Source organism: Pinus tabuliformis, chromosome 6 (genome assembly GCF_031772625.1).
Source record: "Pinus tabuliformis cultivar Carrire ecotype Pingquan chromosome 6, CPIR1, whole genome shotgun sequence".
NCBI classification, from domain to species: domain Eukaryota; kingdom Viridiplantae; phylum Streptophyta; class Pinopsida; order Pinales; family Pinaceae; genus Pinus; species Pinus tabuliformis.
In genome coordinates this window covers 627,631,439-627,651,396 of record NC_142292.1, presented here as the reverse complement: position 1 = coordinate 627,651,396, position 19,958 = coordinate 627,631,439, and the positions used below count along the sequence as shown (strand labels likewise).

The following is a 19,958-nucleotide window of genomic DNA, read 5'->3' as shown; positions in this document are numbered from 1 at the left end:
CGGAATCACGAAACACTATACGGTATGGCCAGCAGAATTTCGGGGCCATTTCAACTGCGTTTAGGCATTTCCAGTACCAATATGGCCCCAGCTAGGCATTTTGTGCAACATAGTCTAAACCTCTATTTTATGTGCACTGTTTTTGAATACTCTAATTTCTTGTGTGTTTGATATAGTAACCAGTTGTATCAGTACTCTGTAAATATTCTAAAAAGTTTGGATCTTTATGTTTACATTTTATTTTCAATTTATATATATATATATATATATATCCCCCATGTTTTGTTTAAAAGGCCAACAAGTCCCATATCGGACACTTGTATCTGTGTGTCCCCTGTCCCTCTGTCATATGACTTAGCATCTGACCAATATGTAACCATCAAAGGTAAGGTTAGTGCTAGGTGGTTAAACCAACCATTACATTAGGAAGTCTATGGCACTATTTGAAGCGTATGAGATGTATTTGAGTGTAGTACATAAGCCTGTATATCACAAGCCTACCTCAGGCTGGCCTTCTATTGTGCATTCACTATAGCAGTAATATAATGTTGTCTGGTATTTTCTCTCCACTCTCTTGTGTTTACTGTAAACATGCTTGTACTCTTCAAAATTTGGAAATTTAATGCTGATATCCATATTATTTAGCAAATTTTACAAGTTGTGGTGGGAATATTTATCAAAGAATACATGATGCATTGGTGCACCTTCTGACTTATTCTTGCTTATATAACTTCACGCAATCACTAAATAGTAAAAATATAGAATTTAATACAAATTCTGCCCCATATTTTATAGCGGTAAGATTCCAACTTAAATCTTGCATAGGATGTGGGTGATTAAACACATTAAATAAGAATCACAGAGATATTGCAATAAGAACCTTCATATATTTTCAGAACAATCCAGGTAGATAATATTATGCTCTTTGCACCTAAAAGCAGATCACAAGAAAGAATATTCAACAAATAGAATTTCTACTCACCCAGGCATCTCTTCTGCGCTTTGATTTGGTACCTGCAAGAATATAACCATTAAAATTTTAGTAATTGTCATCAGGTAAGAAACATGATATATCAAATGATCACACTGGTCTAAATCTTTAAACATGTCAACTAAGGGTACAGCTTCAGTGAGCCTAAGGGTTATGAACATGTGTTTCCTCCTACCAGGTTACAGGTCTAAATCCACAGTGAAGCAGAGTATGTACACCTCCGTAGATTTTAGCAGTCACGGAAGAGGATCCCTCATCCCAAAAACAAAGGGGTCTCATATACCAATTTGGTGTCTGGCTTAGCCATGACCTTAAAATTAAACTATTATTATCGTTGTCATTATTATTATGCCTGCAATTAAAACTTAGATATAGGTCCTGATCACTCCTCTGTTCTCCTTCAAATGGGGAAACTGGATGGAAAGCCTGACAGTCATTTCAAACTCAATCCAATATGGTTCGATGAAGATGATTTTCAGGAATTAATCAATGGAGAGTGGGTGGGGTATGATAGGATTGCTAGCAAAAATGTTGACGTTAGCTTTCAGTTTGCAACTTCGCTAAAGAAGCTAAAAGATGCTGCAGCTTCCTCAGCCTCTATCAAAAAAGAAAGAATGGACAAGGAGCTGAAGTGTGTTGACAAAGAAACTGCAGAGATCTCTGAGAAGAATGAGGAAGGCATCCTCAGGGAGAAGAAGAATGCAAGATAATAGAGGTGGAGAGAAAGAAGAACAGGATGTTAGAATGGAGAGAGGCTGAATGGAGAATGAAAAGCAGAGTTGTGTGGCTTGAAAAAGATAATAAAAATACAAAACTCTTTCATAACTTTACTAATCATAGAAAGTGAGTAAATATTATTTGGGAAATGCAGAATGAAGAGCGTATCACAGTCAGAAAGTTCCCTGATAAAGCATACTTTAGATTCAAGCCCATTCAGTCAATTTAGGAGCTAAAGAGGGTAAATCTAGAGGAATCCTGTAGTTATCTACATATTTCCCCAGATTTCAAGAAAGATACAATCTGGAGATTTTTGTTCATTTTTTTATCTTGTTGAGAAAAAAACTGCTTGTAGATGTTTTTAGCTCAGGAAAGTATTTCTGCACAGGCCTAAGTGTCAAGGCGTGCAGAAGTTGCCCAAAGATCTCCTTAGAACACTTGCTCAAATGTGAGCAAGTTGTTAAAACTACTCAACTGTTGGGGAGGATCTCGGCACATCGGAGCAGATATACACTCAGCAGATCTGGGAATGGATTTTCCAACATTTATGGACTGTGTCATCACAGGCCCAATTTTTGGGACAAATTACTGGGATCTGACATTTTACAAATGGGCAATATCATTTTTGGTGGAGATCTTAACTTCTCAATCGGCCACTCTGAATCCTGGGGTCATCGAGCACAAAGAGATCCTCTTTCGGAATACTTTGAAACTACTTTGGAATCCCACCATCTGATAGACATCCCCTCTGCAAAGATCCAAGCAACCTGGAGGAACAATAGGACAGGGGATGATAGCCTGGCTCGCAGACTAGATCGTTTTCTGGTCAAGGAGAATTTATTGGAATATGGCTACAATATCAGACAGTGGGTGGGATCAGGAGGTATCTCCGATGACCTACCAATATACATGGAAATAGATGGGGGTCGGGCTAAACCCAAAGGTCCATATAAATTCTGCTCAGCTTGGCTGAAGGAAGCCTCTTACATTCGTATGGTCATAGACTTTTGGATGTCCAACCCACCTGGGGCTGGGGGGAACATTATAAACGGTTTCGTGCACAATCTCTCGGAGCTGAAGAAGCTGTCCAAAATTTGGGCACACAATAAAAGAATCTTGGATGATCAATCCCTGAGGCAGATCGAAGCTGACATAGCAGCATTTGAAAATAATCATGGGGGGGATATACAGATCAAATGAACACAAGGATAGGATCTCCTCACTTTACACAGCTAGAGGAAAAATTCTTAAGGACCACGAAGAAGTCTGGAGACTGAGAAGTAGGGCGATTTGGATGCAGGAAGGGGATGATAATACTAAGTTCTATCACAAATATGCCAATGGGAGGAAGGCTATTAACACAATCTGGCAGCTAAAGGATGATCATGGCCATTCTGTCAACACCTTCCCGCATCTGGCATCACTGGCAACCTCATATTTCAAAAAAATCTACAGTATGCCTCGGGAAGTAAACCTGGCTGAAATTATTCAAGTGGCACAGCTCTTCCCATGATTTGTGGATCAAGAGGAGGAAAGGGAACTGAAAAAGGAAGTCTCTCTGGGAGAGCTGGAAGCCACTCTCAAGTGGTTCAAAAAAGACAGAAGCCCTGGGCCAGATGGATGGACAATTGAGTTCTTCCTGGCTTTCTTTGAGACTCTTGGCACAGACCTCCTAAAAGTCATAGAGGATACCAGGATAAATGGCAAGCTGGCTGCTTCTCTCACCTCTACTTTTATTGCGCTCATCCCCAAATCAGATAACCCGACCTCATATGATGAATATAGGCCTATTTCGCTGTGTAACTGCATATACAAGATCATAGCGAAGATTATTGCAAATCGGATGAGGCCCATACTTTCCAAGCATATTTCACCTGAACAATTTGCCTTCCTACAAGACCGTCAAATTCATGAGGCAGTGGGAACTGCACAAGAGGTATTACACACTCTGCATATCAAGAAATGCAAAGGTATGATCCTTAAAGTTGACCTCTCAAAGGCTTTCGACAGAGTAAACTGGTTATATATTAGAATGTTGTTAACTCATCTGGGATTCCCATTCATGTTTATTAAATGGATCATGAGCTACGATACTAACATACCCTTCAGTGTCCTGGTTAACGGAAGCACATCTCCCTTCTTTTATTCAGAAAGAGATCTTCGACAAGGCTGCCCTCTGTCACCATTACTCTTTCTCCTAGTCATGGAAGGACTCAATAGACTTATCAAAGAAGAACACAGAAGGGGTAGACTACAGGGAAATAAAATCACTGAGTACTGTATTCTCACACATCTACTTTTTGTGGATGATGTCTTGATTTTTCTAAATGGAGGCATTGGGGATTTGTCAATCATCAAAGCTACTTTCTCATTATTTCAAGTGGCTACAGGGATGACTATCATTGATTCAAAATCTGCTCTGACAACGGCAGGATGCACACAACATGAGACCCATTTTGCATCGCAAAGATTTCGTTTTACCCCCCTGAGACTAGAGGAGGGTCTAAAATACCTAGGATACAAGCTAAAACCCTTGGGTTACAGAATCGTTGACTGGACTTGGCTCATTGCTAGAATGGAGAAGATAAGATAAGATAATTTTATTAATGTCCAACAAATGACCATAATAGGTCAACGAGACTGTCGGTTACAATGATTACATCATGCCAAGTCGATGGACCAAACGGTCCCCTTTAACATTTCTTTTAAAAAGCAGAAAATACATCTAAAATCTAAGTAAATGTAAATGTAGAAGCTAGAAGCTCTCGGCTTTGAAACAAAGCACTACGATGAAGCAGAGAAGGAGAAGAAGAAGAAGTCTCCTGTCCAGTTCCTACTCCTAACATCCGAGGTCGAGAGAAGAAAACTGAGAGAAGTTTGTCAAAGTCTGTTGTCCTATGGGCATATTGGGTTGTCGCCTGGAGGTTCTAGGGTGCCTCCCAAGGGTGGATCCAATCTTGGAGCACTGGTACAATCTGGTGTGTCCCCCCCCCCGCCAGGACCGCACTGATCTGGTCTCAATGTCTGTGGGTCAGTCAATGTTTCTTTTGGTGCCCCGCGCTGATGGTAGCGCCCTAAAGAAGTCCGTGATCTTCTGTGTGGTGTTCGATCTGGTGGGGGGCTAAAGAAAACGAGCCCGAAATCTGAAGGCCTCCTGGAGATAAAGTGCGAGGCATCTCAGATCAACATATCTGAGGAAGCTGGTCAAAGTCCAAGAAGACCTGAAGAGACGATGGAAACGACCTCGAATCTCGTAGTAAGCAGAGCATCCGAAGATGAAATGTGTCTCTGTCTCTATCTCATGTAAGTGACAGAGCTCGCAAATCCTATCTGCCCTATCGATGTGGTGATCTGTCTCCACCCGAAGTCTGTGAGACCCAACTCTGAGTTGCCCAAGGGGGATTCTAAGGGCATGCATCTAATGCTGGAACATGTACTGGGGTCTGATGATGAGCCCATGCCTAATCTCCAGGCAATGCTCCACGTAGAAGGCCATTTTTGGACGCAACCCATTGGGAGGATTGGTCCATGTAGTCTGAATGTATCGTCTGTAAATATCCTCCTTAATGATTTTATTCAGCTCTTACTGATTGGGAAGGAGGTGGCCTGAAGCATTCAGAGAGTACTGAAAAGGAGGGAGATGGTCAATCTGGATTCCTAAAGCCTCCATAAGCTCTATCACACCGGTGTACCAACATTTGGATCGGCCTGTCTGCATACGGGCAATGTTCACTGAGGAGCAATATGCTAAGTATGGGTATCTGTCACTACCCTTCCTCGCGTATGCCAGGCCCCGAAGCTTGTGCAAGAGTGACACTAACCTGAATATCACCTCTAGGCGAAAAGGTTGAGCCCCAAACTCTGCTAGAATGATGTGCTGAGGAACTGTCTGCTTGCACCTAATGAAATGGTGCAAAAGGAGGGTCTGGACCCGCTCCGCTGAAGCCCAATCTGACTCTAGGAGAGAGGGACCCCAAATCTTTGAGCCGTAAAGCACTGTGGGGCGAATCAAAGTGTCCATGATGCTCATTTTGGACGAGATGTCCTGGAAATGGTGTCGGAAACACTGCCTCTCTAGAAGGGCTAGGGAGCCATACCCTTTGTTGATCCGAGGCTGAAGGGCTGGCCGCAGGCTGAAGCAAGGCCCTGAAAACTAAACTCCCAAATATGTATAGGTGCTGGCAATCTCGATCTCTTCTCCTTTAAATAGAAAGTGGAAGTCCAAGGTTTTCTTGACTCCATTGAAGATAATCACTTTGGTTTTACCCAAGTTCACATTTAGATGCCTCCGGTCACAAAAAGCTGCGAGAGCATCCAGCTGTCTCTGAAGGCCTTCTTGGGAGGAGGCAATAAGGGCAATATCGTCTGCAAAGAGGAGGATGGAAATCAAGACCTGGTGAAGGAGACACCCATCTGTATCCTGGATATGCTCCCGGAGGAAGGACTCAAGCTCATCAATATAGATCCCGAATAAAGTAGGAGAAAGAGGGCATCCTTGCTTGACTCCAATGGTGCTTCGGATGAAATCCGACATTCTTCCAACTGTGAGAAGACGGCCAAGGACGGCCTCATAGAGGCGCATGATAGCTATCAAGAGAATCAAGGAAATGCCAATCTCTCTTAGCCTCTGGAAAAGATCTTCCCTCGGGACAGAGTCAAAGGCCTTCCGGAAGTCTACAAAGCAACAGTACACTTTAGACGATCGATGCCTAGCCTCCTCAATCACCGCACGAAGAGTAAGGATGTGGTCGATCATCTGGTGGTCTGGGCGGAATCCTGCTTGGCCCTTGGCCTTGAGTTGTCTCTGCTCAAGGAAATGGGAGAGTGTCCTGTGGAGTGTTGTAGCATATAGCTTGGAGAATGTGTGCCCAACCATGATTGTCCTGTAGTTGTTGGGGTCAGAAGTAGGCCCTGACTTGTGGATCGGGTAGATAATGTGGTGTGACCAACCATCCGGAAATCCATCCCGAACCACCTGGTTGAAAAGGTCCACCAGATATCCTACTAGGGGGCGAAGTCCATGCTTGAAGAATTCTACCTGGAAGCCTTCTTCGTCTGCTGCCCTGCTGCTATTCATTGTCCATATTGCCTCTCTGATATCTTTGTCGGAGAAAAGGTGGCAGGAGGTGGGGGTGGAAGTAACCTGAATCAGAGGCTGCCCAGGAATGTCATATAGCTGGGAGGTGTGAGAGAACATTGAGGCAGGATCAAGGTCGACTGGGGTAGGTGAGCGCCGGGAAAGGATGGTCCCCCAGAAATCTTTAGGGGAGCAAAGGAGGAGAGTAGAAAGAACCTGTCTCCTATGGGCAATGAGAAGGCACTTCTTGCAGCGAAGGAGGCGACGGTAGGCTGAACAGAGGTCTGGGTATGTTGGTAAGGAGTTCTAGAATGCGTGTAGGAGGTCCTGATGCATAGACTTGCATACCTTGTCATACCATTTATTCATAGGGAAATTTCTCGGTTTGCGGGAAGTGGTGGCGGTACGGGTAGAAGGGGGAAGGATTGGAGCGCAACTTTCCAAATTGCATATGAGAGGCACTGGTATTTGTCCTTGGCAGAGCTGAGAGAGGCGAACTGGGACTCCGATGGGAGTGTCTATCTAAGGATAGAGGAGAAGAGATCGAGGTCACCCTCCTCAAATCGGAAGGTGGTCCTAGGAGGGCCACGGGGAAGAGTAGGAGATGGATTCGGGAGGTCAAACTGCAGAGAGAGTGAGAGAAGTGCATGATCTGCGAGAGGGATGGGGGTGATCGAGAAATTTTTGATGTAAGGGAGGAGATTTGGGTTTGCAATAGCGTAGTCAACCACACTTGCCCCACCTCCAAATGGTCTGCAGGTAAAGAATTGCGAGGATGGGAAACATGGTAGGCCATCCAGAATTACCAGCTCATGAGATTCTCCCAACTGTAGCAGATATCTCCCATAGGCTGTGAAAGGTCCCACGTGATCCTCGGAGGTCCGGTGCATGCCGATCGTGGTCAGGTCAATCCCCCAAGTGCAAAATATATCCTTTGTCCGATAGTGCATAGGAGTCTGGAGGTCTTTGGTCCGGGCATTAAAGTCCCTCGTGAGAATGACATCCCCTACTGCCAAAAACCTGGTGATGTCCGAGTACAGGTCTGTAAAAGGGTCTCCATCTGAGCTATTGTGAATAGCGTAGGAAGACAAGATAGGTGGGAAGTAACAGACTGCGACATAAATGTCTCTCGAAGGTAATGTTCTGGCTCTGATCTGAATCCACATGAATCTGGCATACTCATCGGTCGCGACCATCGATACTCTGCCCCTTAGGCTATCACAGACGAGGCAAGCAACACCCCCTAATCCCCTGACACCTCCTGAACTCCGTGTCACCTATCTGCAAATTGCGGTCCACTGGTATCCTGTAATGTCGGGGAGAGGTCGGACTGGGCTCGCATGAGTCTTGTTAACCAGGAGGATGTCTGCTGAGCTAAGGGTTTCATAAAGTAGGCCTGGTGAAGACCATAAGGAGGCATTGCCATTCCAGCGGTGAACCGAGAGATCCGTGCCCCGCCTCCTCTCCGCTCAGGCCCATCATTTAGAGCTACCTGAACGGGATGCCCATCCTGGGGGGAAGGTGTCCCAAATAACTGCCCGAAGGTTTCTAATCACTGCCCATTTCCCTGCATGTCTTGCTACTGCAACCTGTTCCCTGGCCTGTTTCAATTCAGCTACTTGAGCTCTTGTGAGGTCTTCATCTAAAAACACTTTATTCGAAAGAGAGAATAGCTTTTGCTTGGCTCGGAGTACCCGAAGTCTATCTGAGGAGTCACGGAACCTAAGGAAGAGGGTAGAGTCCTGCCCTAACCAGGCTTTGTCCAAGGTTATGTTTGGTATGTCGAGAGTGTCACATAAAAACCTGTTCCCTAGTTCCATTAGGTCCGCTGGGGGGGGAGGTGTAGGGAGTCCTCTTACCTTAAGATTTAATTCTCTTGCTCGTCGGGTTCTTTCCTCCACGAGCTTTGTCTGCACTACTTCCTCCATCGCTATGAGCGGAGGGAACTTGTCCTTTCCTTTGACCACCTGTGCCCATGAGCTGATATGTGACTTAACACCTGGTACTTCAAATATCTTTCCAGGGCTGGCAAACTTACGCTCATAAAAAGCATTTTGGAGGCCACTCCAATCTACTAGATGTCACTGGCTTAGATCTCCATAGGCATCCTAGCTAGGATAGAAGCTCTTTGTTGTAGATTCCTTTGGAAGGGCAGTCATTCGAGAAAGATTTTCGCCTAAGTAAAATGGGATGCTCTAAATCTACCAAAAAAATGGGGGGGTTGGGGCATTAAGAAGCTAGAGGACTTCTCCTTCGCTCTAGCTGCAAAACTCGGATGGCAACTCATTACTTCATCTAGTCTCTGGACTAAGGTGACTATCTCTAAATACATTGCCACGTTACAGATTATGGACTCGATCAAAAGGCCCCAAAGACTCACTACAGGGATATCGATCATATGGAAGGTTGTGATTAAAGCACTAGATCCCATCAGAGCTGGTCTTACCTGGAAAATTCAATCAGGTTCGGCAGTAAGGGTGGGCATTGACCCTTGGATTGGCTGTGGGAATATGCATAGGCTATCAAATGATCTCATAAATCATCTTCATGCAACAAACATATCCCATCTGAACCATATTAAGGATGTCGACCATACTACCTTCCTCCAATAGGCTTGGAAATCGGCCCACAGGCTGAACATTCCACATCAATGGATTTAGTATTGGAACGACTATATTCGGGCTCTTACTGAAGCTCACATCTGAATAATCGAGGGAGAAGATGAGATTATCTGGGCTTTCTCCAAATCTGGGAGATCTACTCCTAAGGAAGGATATCTTGTTCTTACCGAAGACCGTAGACCGCATGCACCCGAAGCTTGGTGGTAAAGTATCTGGAAGCTCAAAGCCCCACCAAGAAGTAGGTTGCTCATGTGGACCATTCTAAGAAACAAAATACCCACAGGAGACAACCTCCTCAAGCGATCACAGCACGGCCCATTCTAGTGTTGTCTCTGCAAATGCTGCAACAAATCTGTCTCACATTTATTTTTGGAATGTTCTGCGGCAAAGAATCTCTGGAATACTATTTTACTTTCCGCTGCTCCTCACAATAATTGGGAGGGCGCATCTATCCTTGAGGCATGGACGAACTGGTGCACCTATGCCTCCCCTACCAGGCTACATAACATCCATCTTCTTGTCTGTTGGGCCCTTTGGATCGCCCAGAACAGACTCACCTTCCAGAATGACTCCCCTCACTGGCCCTCCATTGCTGCCCGCGTGCTGGCTGATTACTCCCTCATCCCCGAAGATGCACCACCCCCTCGATCACGCAGCATTATACCTGAGACGATTGATTATCAGGGGCCGTGGGCTTACTTTGACGACACTGCACAGGAGAATGGGTGTGGCAGGGGCACCATCCTTCATATTGCACATCACTCATACAGTATTATTATCGGATTCGGCAGAGGAACTAATAACTATGTCGAATTATCCGCAACAAAATTCCTCATTCAATTTGCATTGGAGAAAAACTATAGAGATCTACAAATATTTGGGGATTCAAAAGTTGTTTGTGATTGGCTAAATAAATCTTCTAGATGCAATGCTTATACTTTGAGTCATATTCTGGACGAGGCACTGAGATTGATTACATCATTTGACTCTTTTACATGCCATCATATTTACAAGGAGCAGAACACAGCTGCTGACAGGCTATCCAAAGAGGCTGCGAACAGGGATCCGGACAACTGGTTGATCCAGGAACAGCGTGATGGTGCACATTACCAATTTTACCATCGGCCATTTATGGATATCGCTGTATAAATTTAATTTCTGCTAATCTCACAGGAAGAACAGACTTCATATATATGTCATCTGTAAATATTCATAGTTTCTTTTTGACATTTTATCTACACTCGCAAAGTGCCAAATTAATATATAGAACTCCTATTCAGTATATTTACAGCCACTAATACCTCCCTGCGTGGACAAGGCATCAATGTTTTGATCACATATGTCCCTGAACATAATTTTGTTGAAGATAGGCAGTGCCTCTCTATTTGAATACGCTTAAATGCATTTACAAAATGTAATTTCCTTTTAATAGAAATTACGATTTTTCCTATGGGAAAAAAAAAAAAAAAAAGGTTGATGTTTGGAAATTGTCTACAAGAATATATATATATATATAACTCTTGAAATCTAGACAGTGTGACAAAAACCTCCTCGTTTTCCAAGAGCATGTATATCTAAAGTCCAAACCTAAGCAAATCTTCTGAAGCTATTATGAGTACTCATATATTTTTGATCCAGCATATATCAGTACTTCGGAAAAGCCCTAACCAGAGGGTTATCCCAAGTACATATAACAACATTCAAGGTGTCTCTCTTAGCAAGCACATATATTTCAAATGAAAGAAGTTGACGAGATCTAGAAGGAAAGCTACAGGCAGTGATCCTCTTACAATGACAGTGATAAGTCCCTGTCTCAAGAAGATAGGAGAGTTAACATAATTGAAAGGATCTTTGGCATAGTATCTCTGGTTGAGACCCATCTTAAAGTCTTGTAGCAAAGCAGCAGCATATATATTCAAGAAAGAGCATATTAGATACAGTGAAGAACATCTTGAGTTGACATACACATTGACGAAGACGATAAGGAAATCATGGCAACCAGAAGAGCAGGCCCTTATAACAGTTTCTATGACAAAGGTATGTAATCATGAGATATGTATGTATGGCATATTTATTAAGGGTCTAAACATGAGATGTTTTTAGGGTTGAGTTGGATATATGGTTCTAGGGTTTGTAGTTTTCGTTGTTTTGAAAGTTGCTCATGTCTAGGATTGTAAACCCTGGATGGTATGTGAAAACACTAGCCATATGAAAACCCTAATCTTGATTCGCTTAGAAACCCCAATCTAGGGCATATGACAAGTATGAATGGACAAGGATGATGATTTTTATATGACATCTAGTCCCTAGGTCTATGGTTGGCATTTATAAAACCTAGTAGTCCATCCTTTAAAATTCCATGGATACCCTAAATTGACAAGCTAACATCATGTTTTAATTATTACATGCTTTGTTTGGTAGTTTTGTCAATAAACTTTGCAGGTGCATCATGAAGAAAGCAAAGGAAGATGGATAGATTCTATGTTTTGATAAGCATGATGGAAGAAGGGAACTATAAGAACCATGAAAATAGTAACTTAATAAACAAGCTAGATTCTTGGGCTCTCCAATTTGTAAAATAAGATTCATGTGAAAAACTACTGTGTGAATATGGATGCCTAGTTAGGAAGGTTGGCATTATAAGCTGATAGATGGAAAGGAAGAATTGGCAAACAGGATACTAAAGAATTCATTATACATCTATAGTAGTCATCTAAGCAGATAATAAAAGGTTCATGTGGCAATTAATTGGTAAGGATCACTTAAAGATCCTCCATTGGAAGACTTCATGGGAAGGTTTCTTCGCCTGGTAGAAAAAAAACATGATGACGTTGCCAACATTTTTCTCTCAGATTTGGAGCAAGCTTCCTAGAGGCTTGACAATACAGTTGCAACATGATGATGTCACATGAGGAGCAGGCTAGTTGAAGGTATGCATGTGTTAAATTTCTTCTTTGATTCAACTCATGGTTTCAGTGTCCAGGAAGAGCAGGTTGCAAAATTATGCCTAGTTGCATTAGCATGCTTTGAATTTGTTTGGGCTCTTCTGGTTAAAGACATGATTGTAGTAATCAACATCTGATATGGTATGAAAGACTAATGACTACGGAGGGAACTCTTCCTAATGATTGGAAGTATGATGAAGGATGTTGATGAAAACAAGACATGACATGTTGTGAAGAAACTTTTATGATCCGATGGCTTTGATGGTTCGATATGATTATGCTACTTGAGAAGATACATCGCAGGAAGATATGTGACAAACGGAAATTGTATAATTGTGATAAATTGAATGGATGACTTTGGCATATGGCCCAAAGGAATTGATGACATATAAGTACACCACGATGATAGGAATGGTAGCAGGTTGCAAGATGGTTTGATGATCATGTCTTGGTAAATCACTTTCCCGATGCTCAGAAGGAGCTATGATCAAGCTCCATAGTGACTGGTTCATGAATATGCAGCAGGTAAAGATTGATGATATGGAAAGTGATGGCCTATCCCTACGAGAAGTTGTGAAAGAAGATGGCTCCATGATGTGCATAGAAGTTGATATAAAAGGAGGCCTACAAGCAGCTGATAGTGCCATGATCTCCACGAAAAAATAGACAGTTGATATTGGAAGCAAATCCATAGTTGAAAGGGAGCTTGGATATATTCCTTTCATGGGTAAAGAATGACTAGATCCTCCCTAGTTAAGAGGGAGAGATAGACACATCATTCTTGTCTTCGCATTATGAAGAAAGAATGGAGGACTAGGTAAGCACTTGAGAGTCTGAGACCGATACTTCTTGGGAAAATAAGTAGTCTTGGTAACCAATACTCTTTGAGGATGAGGTAGGGCATCCAAAAGCAAGGGTAGTCAAAGACGAGATTCCTTGAGTAGGTGTAATTCCAAGAGGGGAATGTTCCTAAAAGGACATACCTTGTGAACATTCGGATGGTATGCACCTTAAGAGGCAATGATGAAGGTGTCTATAAATCATTATCTCCCCAGCGTTGTGCTCTAGTCTAGTGGATAGATAGAGTTGTTAGTCAAGGCCTTGCTATATGACAATGCTAGTTGATATGATGAGATGCACTGACATAAGCTGAAAAGATAGCTTATGAGATGGCTTACCGATCTGACTCTTCTTATGAGAGCTTTTCAATGGAAGTATTATGATATTATCCTAGTACCTGTGGACAATTATAAATACCTCCCCAGTTAAGAGGGAGTGTTGAAAGTTGTACCTAGTTTCAGTCTTGATAATTGTGTTTGGACCATGACTTGACGTAATTATTATTCTACTTGCCAAAAGAAACAAAAAGAAAAATTATTTTAAGATAGGTTTATTGCCCATTGGTCTCTTGTCTTAAGGTCAAAGCACCCATTGAGTGCTCTAGGGTTTTGTATAAGAGTCAAGTCAAGGTCATAATGTAAAAGTTTCCAGGGTCCAATAACCTGTAACCATTTCTGAGACCAATACAGTTTCCAGGGTCTATGTGACTCTGCTTTGCATGTTTTAATAGAGATATTGTCATTGACAAACAAATAGAATGATTGACTGAATGCATTTCAAAAGCATCTAGTTATGTCAGCGCTCTAGTAAAATCAGCAACTTATATTCCTCAGAATCTCAAAAGACATACAAGTTAAGAATTGAAACTGATAATCTGGTACAATGCATGTGACGCACTGAGGGAAATACTTCCAAGCTAGCAAGGAAAACCAACATCTAAATTTCTCAGATGCCAAAGCCCATTGTCCCATTAAAAAGTTTCATTTAACTTTAGAAGAACAATTAAGCTGGCTAAAATGAATATGTGTACTTAGAGAACATGAAACTGATAGTATATTGATCATTTTGAGAAAGAGAAACAAATAGATCCACTTAGCACAGCGCACAATATTCAGATGAATATTAGTATTGTCATTGCTGTTGGGGACTTGAAGTTACAAGGAAAAAATATCAAGAGTTCAAAGCAAAAGCTATACAGCTCTTATGAAAATTGATTGAAAAGTGGGATTTCAAAAGTTACAGCTTCATTTTTGCCTTTGGTTTTGCCTTGAAAAAAAAATCGCAACTCTGTTAACATTGAGAATATAAACAAACAAACCCTAAAAATCTAGAGAGAGTTCTCTTTTGTGTAAAAAAAGGTAAACACCAGCGTTTTCTTATCTGTGAGCAATAACAATTGCTTTATTTCAGAGAAAGCACAGAAAGGAGTATGTAGACCACATACCTCGTCATAAGCTCCAGCATTTGCAGTTTTGGGCTTGTCTGGTCCACGCTCGTTACTTCTATGAGGTGGTGATCGAGAACCATGTTTCCGTCTTTGTCTGTGATCGTTTGGAGACATTGAAGAGGTATCCAGGTACTTATCTCGCCCTCTTGCCTCCCTTGTTCCATCTCTGCTTGAGCCTTTGTCCTCCCTTGTTCCGTCTCTGCTTGAGCCTTTGTCCTCCCTTGTTCCGTCTCTGCTTGAGCCTTTGTCTTTATCTCTATGCCTGCCTCTGTCATGGTCCTCAATGCTTCTTCCGTCATGCACCCTATCCTTAACTCTATCAAATTCCTTGCCTTCCCGGGTTTGTCTCATCCGCTTGGAGCGAGGAGAGGGCGATCGAGAAGGAGACTTAGGGGACATCGCTCGTTTGAGAGATCGAGCTCGAACAGGAGACCTTGCCTGAATGGGAGATCTCGATTGGACTGGAGACTTCACATGAACATGAACCTTTGTTCCACCGGGAGACCTGGTCCTTGCAGCTGTCCTCGGTGGAACAGGAGATGTTCGCCGATATGGTGACTTTCTACTAGTGGGAGATTTTGAACGCGACGACCTCCTCCTACTTGCTCGAACAGGAGATAATGACCGTGATGGCCTCCTCCTACCTCCTCGAACGGGGGATAATGACCGTGATGGCCTCCTCCTCCCTCCCCGAACGGGAGATAATGACCGCGATGACCTCCTCCTCCATCCCCGAACGGGAGATAATGATCGCGATGACCTCCTCCTAATTGGAGACCTTGAACGTGCAGGGGACCTGGCTCGAACAGGTGACATTGAAAGAACCTGTACAAGGACATGATAGCAAACATACAAAAAATATAAATGACGTACTTAATAAATAAGGACATGTTTCCCAACAATACGTCTAATTTCAGAAAATTTGCGAAAATCACAGGTTTTTCACGCAACAATCTGCTTCCTGAGACAAAAAGCTGAAAAAAATGATATTCGAACCCTGATGTCTATGAAGTGTAAAACATCTGAGATGCAGGTAAGTTGACTGTATCAATATAGCAATGCTACAACATTCACCGCCAAATCAAAACCCTTTGACATCTGCATCTCTATATGAATTCAAGAATGAGAAGTCAACGACTTTAAAGAACAAGGTAATTCATAAACCCTAAAAACAATTACATAGGTTCAAAACCTGTAAAATTGGGAGATGTGCACCTCGAAGGTTTTAAAGACTCTTGACGTTTCACCAGCCTAGGCTTAAAAGGGTTCAAACTAGTTATCCGTAAACTCTACGAAATGCCAAGGTGAGACCAATGTAATAGATTCCCTTAAAAGACTTTGGTGAATAACAGACATCCGTGGCCACCGAACCCTAAACCTTAGTATAACATACACCACAGAGTTCTTGTTGCTATGCATAAGATTGCATCGATCTAACACTATCTGAAGGTTAATCGGACCAAAATTAACTCGGGAATTAATTATTTCAATGAATATGGCACAGGGTTTAAATGAAACGAATTTGAACTGCTGAAAAAAGCATACCTACGAATAACAGAGATTTAGGTTCTGTCCCTTCTCCCCTCTCGTAAAATCAAATGGAAGTGTCTTATGCCGGAGCTTATCTGGTTACTCTGCAACGTTCGGAGTGGAGCATTGTAATGAAGAAATTTCACCCAATAGCATTGTTTTTCATTCGTGGCTTAGAATGGCTGCCGCCAATCCTTTACCGGATGCCCTTTGATTTCATGGCAGTGTTCACCATTTGATTTCATAGCAGAGTTCCAAGCTGGCGTGATGCGATCTAATTGGGATTTTTTTGCTTTTTCCTTTTCTCTTTTTCTTAATTAAAATATTTGTTTTTTAATGGAAAGAGTTAGGAAAAAATTGGTAAATAACTCCATCAAGGACATTTTGTCTACAAACTACCTAATGTGGTTCATTATAGGACAAGATGGATAGGATCATGAATGAATGAATGAATTTTATTTGAACCATTTAATGTGGTTCATCATTAAAACAAGATGGATAGTCAGATCATGAATGAATGAATGAATTTGTAATGTCCACAAGACTAAAAATAGTCTATGGAATCTCCAACCTCCTGTTTTTCGCCTTTTGCAATTCAATCATTTTTTACTCAAATTAATGATGAGTTGACTCAACCTTCTAACCATCCCCTTAATGTAAAGACAATGTCAAGGAACCGATGTTAATATATTGTCGTAACTATCTCTAATATCTCTGAAAGCATCACATTCCAAAATGAAATGTTTTTCCGATTCCACTGCGCCAGAAGTGCAAAAAGTACACACCCATTCTTCCCAAGCTTTTTTAGGTCTTTTCCACTGACTTGTTTCACACTGAAGTTGATGCGAGTTAGTTTTTAATTGACCAATAAGAATCTTTTATGTCCATGGAATGCTAGCTCCAATGTACTCTTTTTGTTGGAGATCACAAGTGGGATTGAATTCCTGAACATAGTACTTCTTCTTTCTGCCTAACTATTTTCCCCATATACACTTACAAAGCTTTTGCATAACAAAATTCTTTAACTTCTTGTTATTTGTGGGACAAGGATTGAGGTAAATATCCATTTCTGCTCCATTTGTTGTTTTGTCTCGTCCATGATTTCTTTCTTTCACTCGTGCCTTCATTGAAGATAACTTTAGGTCATCTACCTACTCTCATTTGCTCAATTATTTTTAGGTACATGTTGGCACCTAATCATTGAGATTGGGTGAAGACTTGTAATAATGTAAATAGTAAATAATGGAAAATAAAGAGCCACGGGAGGTGAAGCCTAAGAGTCACTCCCTCATGTATATAACCATGAGTAATCTTAATGAATAAACACAATTCATTTGAGGAGTTACCTCCTGGCCTGACATGGTATCAGAGCCAATGCCATTTTTGGCTTCCCTCTTTGCCCTTGTAACTCCCTTCTGTCATTTCTGCAATCTACCATATTCTTCATTCCTATGCTCTTTGTCCTTTGCATAATAATCTGGTGTAACGTTTCTCACCTACACAGGTCCCTGTCCCTCAATTGTGCACTGCCCTCCCTACTGCGCGGCCTCCATACACATCTCGGACTCGACTCCCATACGCTACTCCTTCATATCCTTGATTTCTGTTGAATGGATGTCCAACATTGCCATAGTATGCCATTTTGTCCTTGAACGACTCATAACCTCTTGGGTACTCTGGATTACCTTCTCCTGGATGCTTGTGCACGTCAGATGCGATCACTCATTCTTCAAACTACGCAGGAGATGTGTTGTTATCCGGAGTAGACACTCTGTGTGATTGCACAACTCTATGTTGTGACTCGTCGAATGATATGTTGTGCATCGCTTCTTCTGGATTGTCTCGAAGGATCTCAGTATCTCCTTGGTCACTTGGGACTTGCTTTGCTTCTGATCCGTTGAAGCTGGTGGGTCGACCTCTTGGTGGTAAGGCACGAGGTCGATGTCTTGCTCTAACTCTCGACGCTCCATCTTCGTATCCATATGTTCAAGTACTCGTTCAATCGCTTGAGTGAAGTCCTGCTCCTGCAACTGCTCACCCTGTCTACTTTGTGCCAGCTGTTCGAATGAGTCTACTACCTTTACAGGCATAGTTTCATCTGTCTGTACATGTTACGCCCCCTGTTGTACTTGTCCTTGTTGTGCTTCCTTCTCGTGTTTGTGCAGCTCTTGTTCCTTTCGGAGTTGCTCCTTCAACTCATGCAATTCCTTCACTATTTCCTCCATGCTCTGTTTTTTCTCTCTGCCTTTCCGCAGTCCTCTTATCGCGTTTTTGCCTCTTCGCCTCTATTACCAAAGTTGCTTTCTGCACAAGTGGGTCTGCTCTGAACTTGCAGCTTTGTTATGCCTCTACGTTGTCGACAATATTTCTAAGATGCCAGATGGTGAAGCATACCAATCTGCTATGTCGATCAGTGCCTCCATTGCTGCCTTCGACATGCAAGGTGGATCCTGCTCAAATATTATCTTGTACATCGAGGTGACAAAATGATCTGACAGTTGTGTGATAACTCCTTTGAAGTCGCATTCGGAAAGCAGTTTACAATAAGTATTCACAGAGGTTTCTGTTGGTGTCCATGCCCACTTCAAGCCCGGGAACTACTGACGGGCACAAATTGCATCTAAGATGTAGGCAGACATGTAGATTTTTGCTTTCTAACCTTTGGGTGGCTGCCAAGCTCCTGTTACCTATTCCTTCAGCCTATGAGCCAATATGTTGGACCAGTTACATGCTTTGCCTTCACTGGCCAGCTAGCCCAACGCGATCACCCAACTCCGCGGGAAGGTCTCAGTGCTCTCTTGGCCATACAAGTGGCATGCAAAGACGACCAAGTATTGATATGCCTTCCACAGTATCTTCATCTTGTAAATCTAGTTGGGTGTCATTCTGAATTTGGCTGGTTCCTTCACCCAGTTCTTCAAGACATCCCTGGATTTGGCATTGTTGTTGGGTATGTTGAAGGGTGTCTCCATGGTGATCACCGACTTCGGCAAGTGGTACATATGTTGATAATCATGCGCCCTAAAGGTAGCAATCTATGTCCCGCTGACACTGCTCAAGGTCATCATTTAGGGATCAGTGTGCGAGATGATCTAATGTATAATGTCCGGGCATGGGAATGTCGAATACCTGCATGCAATCTAGTACAAGCCAAACTTGTGAATGTTCACATAGACTTGGCGGTCTTCGAGATCTTCCCCAAATGTGCCTGAGAATGCATCATTGACCTCTTGCCATTTCAGCTTAATGTTTTTGTCTATGATCAGCTTGGTGTCTTCGTAAATCGGCAAACTCGTAGACACTCGCTCAACTGTTGCTCTAGTTGTGCTTTCGTCGATGTCCTTTGACCCTGCTCTCTTGGAGGCCATTGATCCTGAACTGCCAAGAGACAAACGAACACCTGTTGTATCTGGCGACATGGTGACATGCATGGCAAGAAATATGTTAGTTAAAAACAAAGCCAACTTGAGGGATGACATGTGACATACTCGGGGAACTGTTGGCAAGGATTGCGCAATTTCCACTGGGAGGCCGAGAGACCGACTATCGGAACTGCGCAAAAGGCAATCTGGACTATCGAGAGGCTAGTTGACTACTGGAATTGCGCAATGCGCAATCTAGACTAGCTTGTTGGGTGCAGAGATTGTGCAATGCGCAATTTCAACTAGCAAGTGATGCAGGCCCAGGGACTACATTACGCAATTTTTTGGGCCAGCAGTCACTGCCTCTCAGAATTGTGCAAGGCAAGACTGGAGGGCAGTGACTCGCCAGATTTGCACATTTTCTGGGA

The 19,958-nt window shown here is 42.6% G+C and overlaps 1 protein-coding gene across 3 annotated transcripts in view; it reads right to left on the bottom strand.

Moving 5' to 3' along the window:
* The window catches only part of DDL (SMAD/FHA domain-containing protein), a 72,210-nt gene extending 55,791 nt beyond the window's left edge, over nt 1–16,419 (bottom strand). The window contains exons 1-4 of one of the 3 annotated variants that reach the window (XM_089419830.1): nt 16,184–16,419; nt 15,635–15,744; nt 14,636–15,463; nt 983–1,014 (exon numbers count right to left, since the gene is read on the bottom strand). In XM_089419830.1, the coding sequence (XP_089275956.1) occupies nt 983–1,014; nt 14,636–15,454 (851 nt within the window). In that variant the 5' untranslated portion in view covers nt 15,455–15,463; nt 15,635–15,744; nt 16,184–16,419. The remainder of the gene's footprint in view (nt 1–982; nt 1,015–14,635; nt 15,464–15,634; nt 15,745–16,183) is intronic. The other 2 variants (XM_089419822.1, XM_089419834.1) reach the window with 2 other exon arrangements.
* Between the last annotated feature and the right edge of the window lie 3,539 nt (nt 16,420–19,958).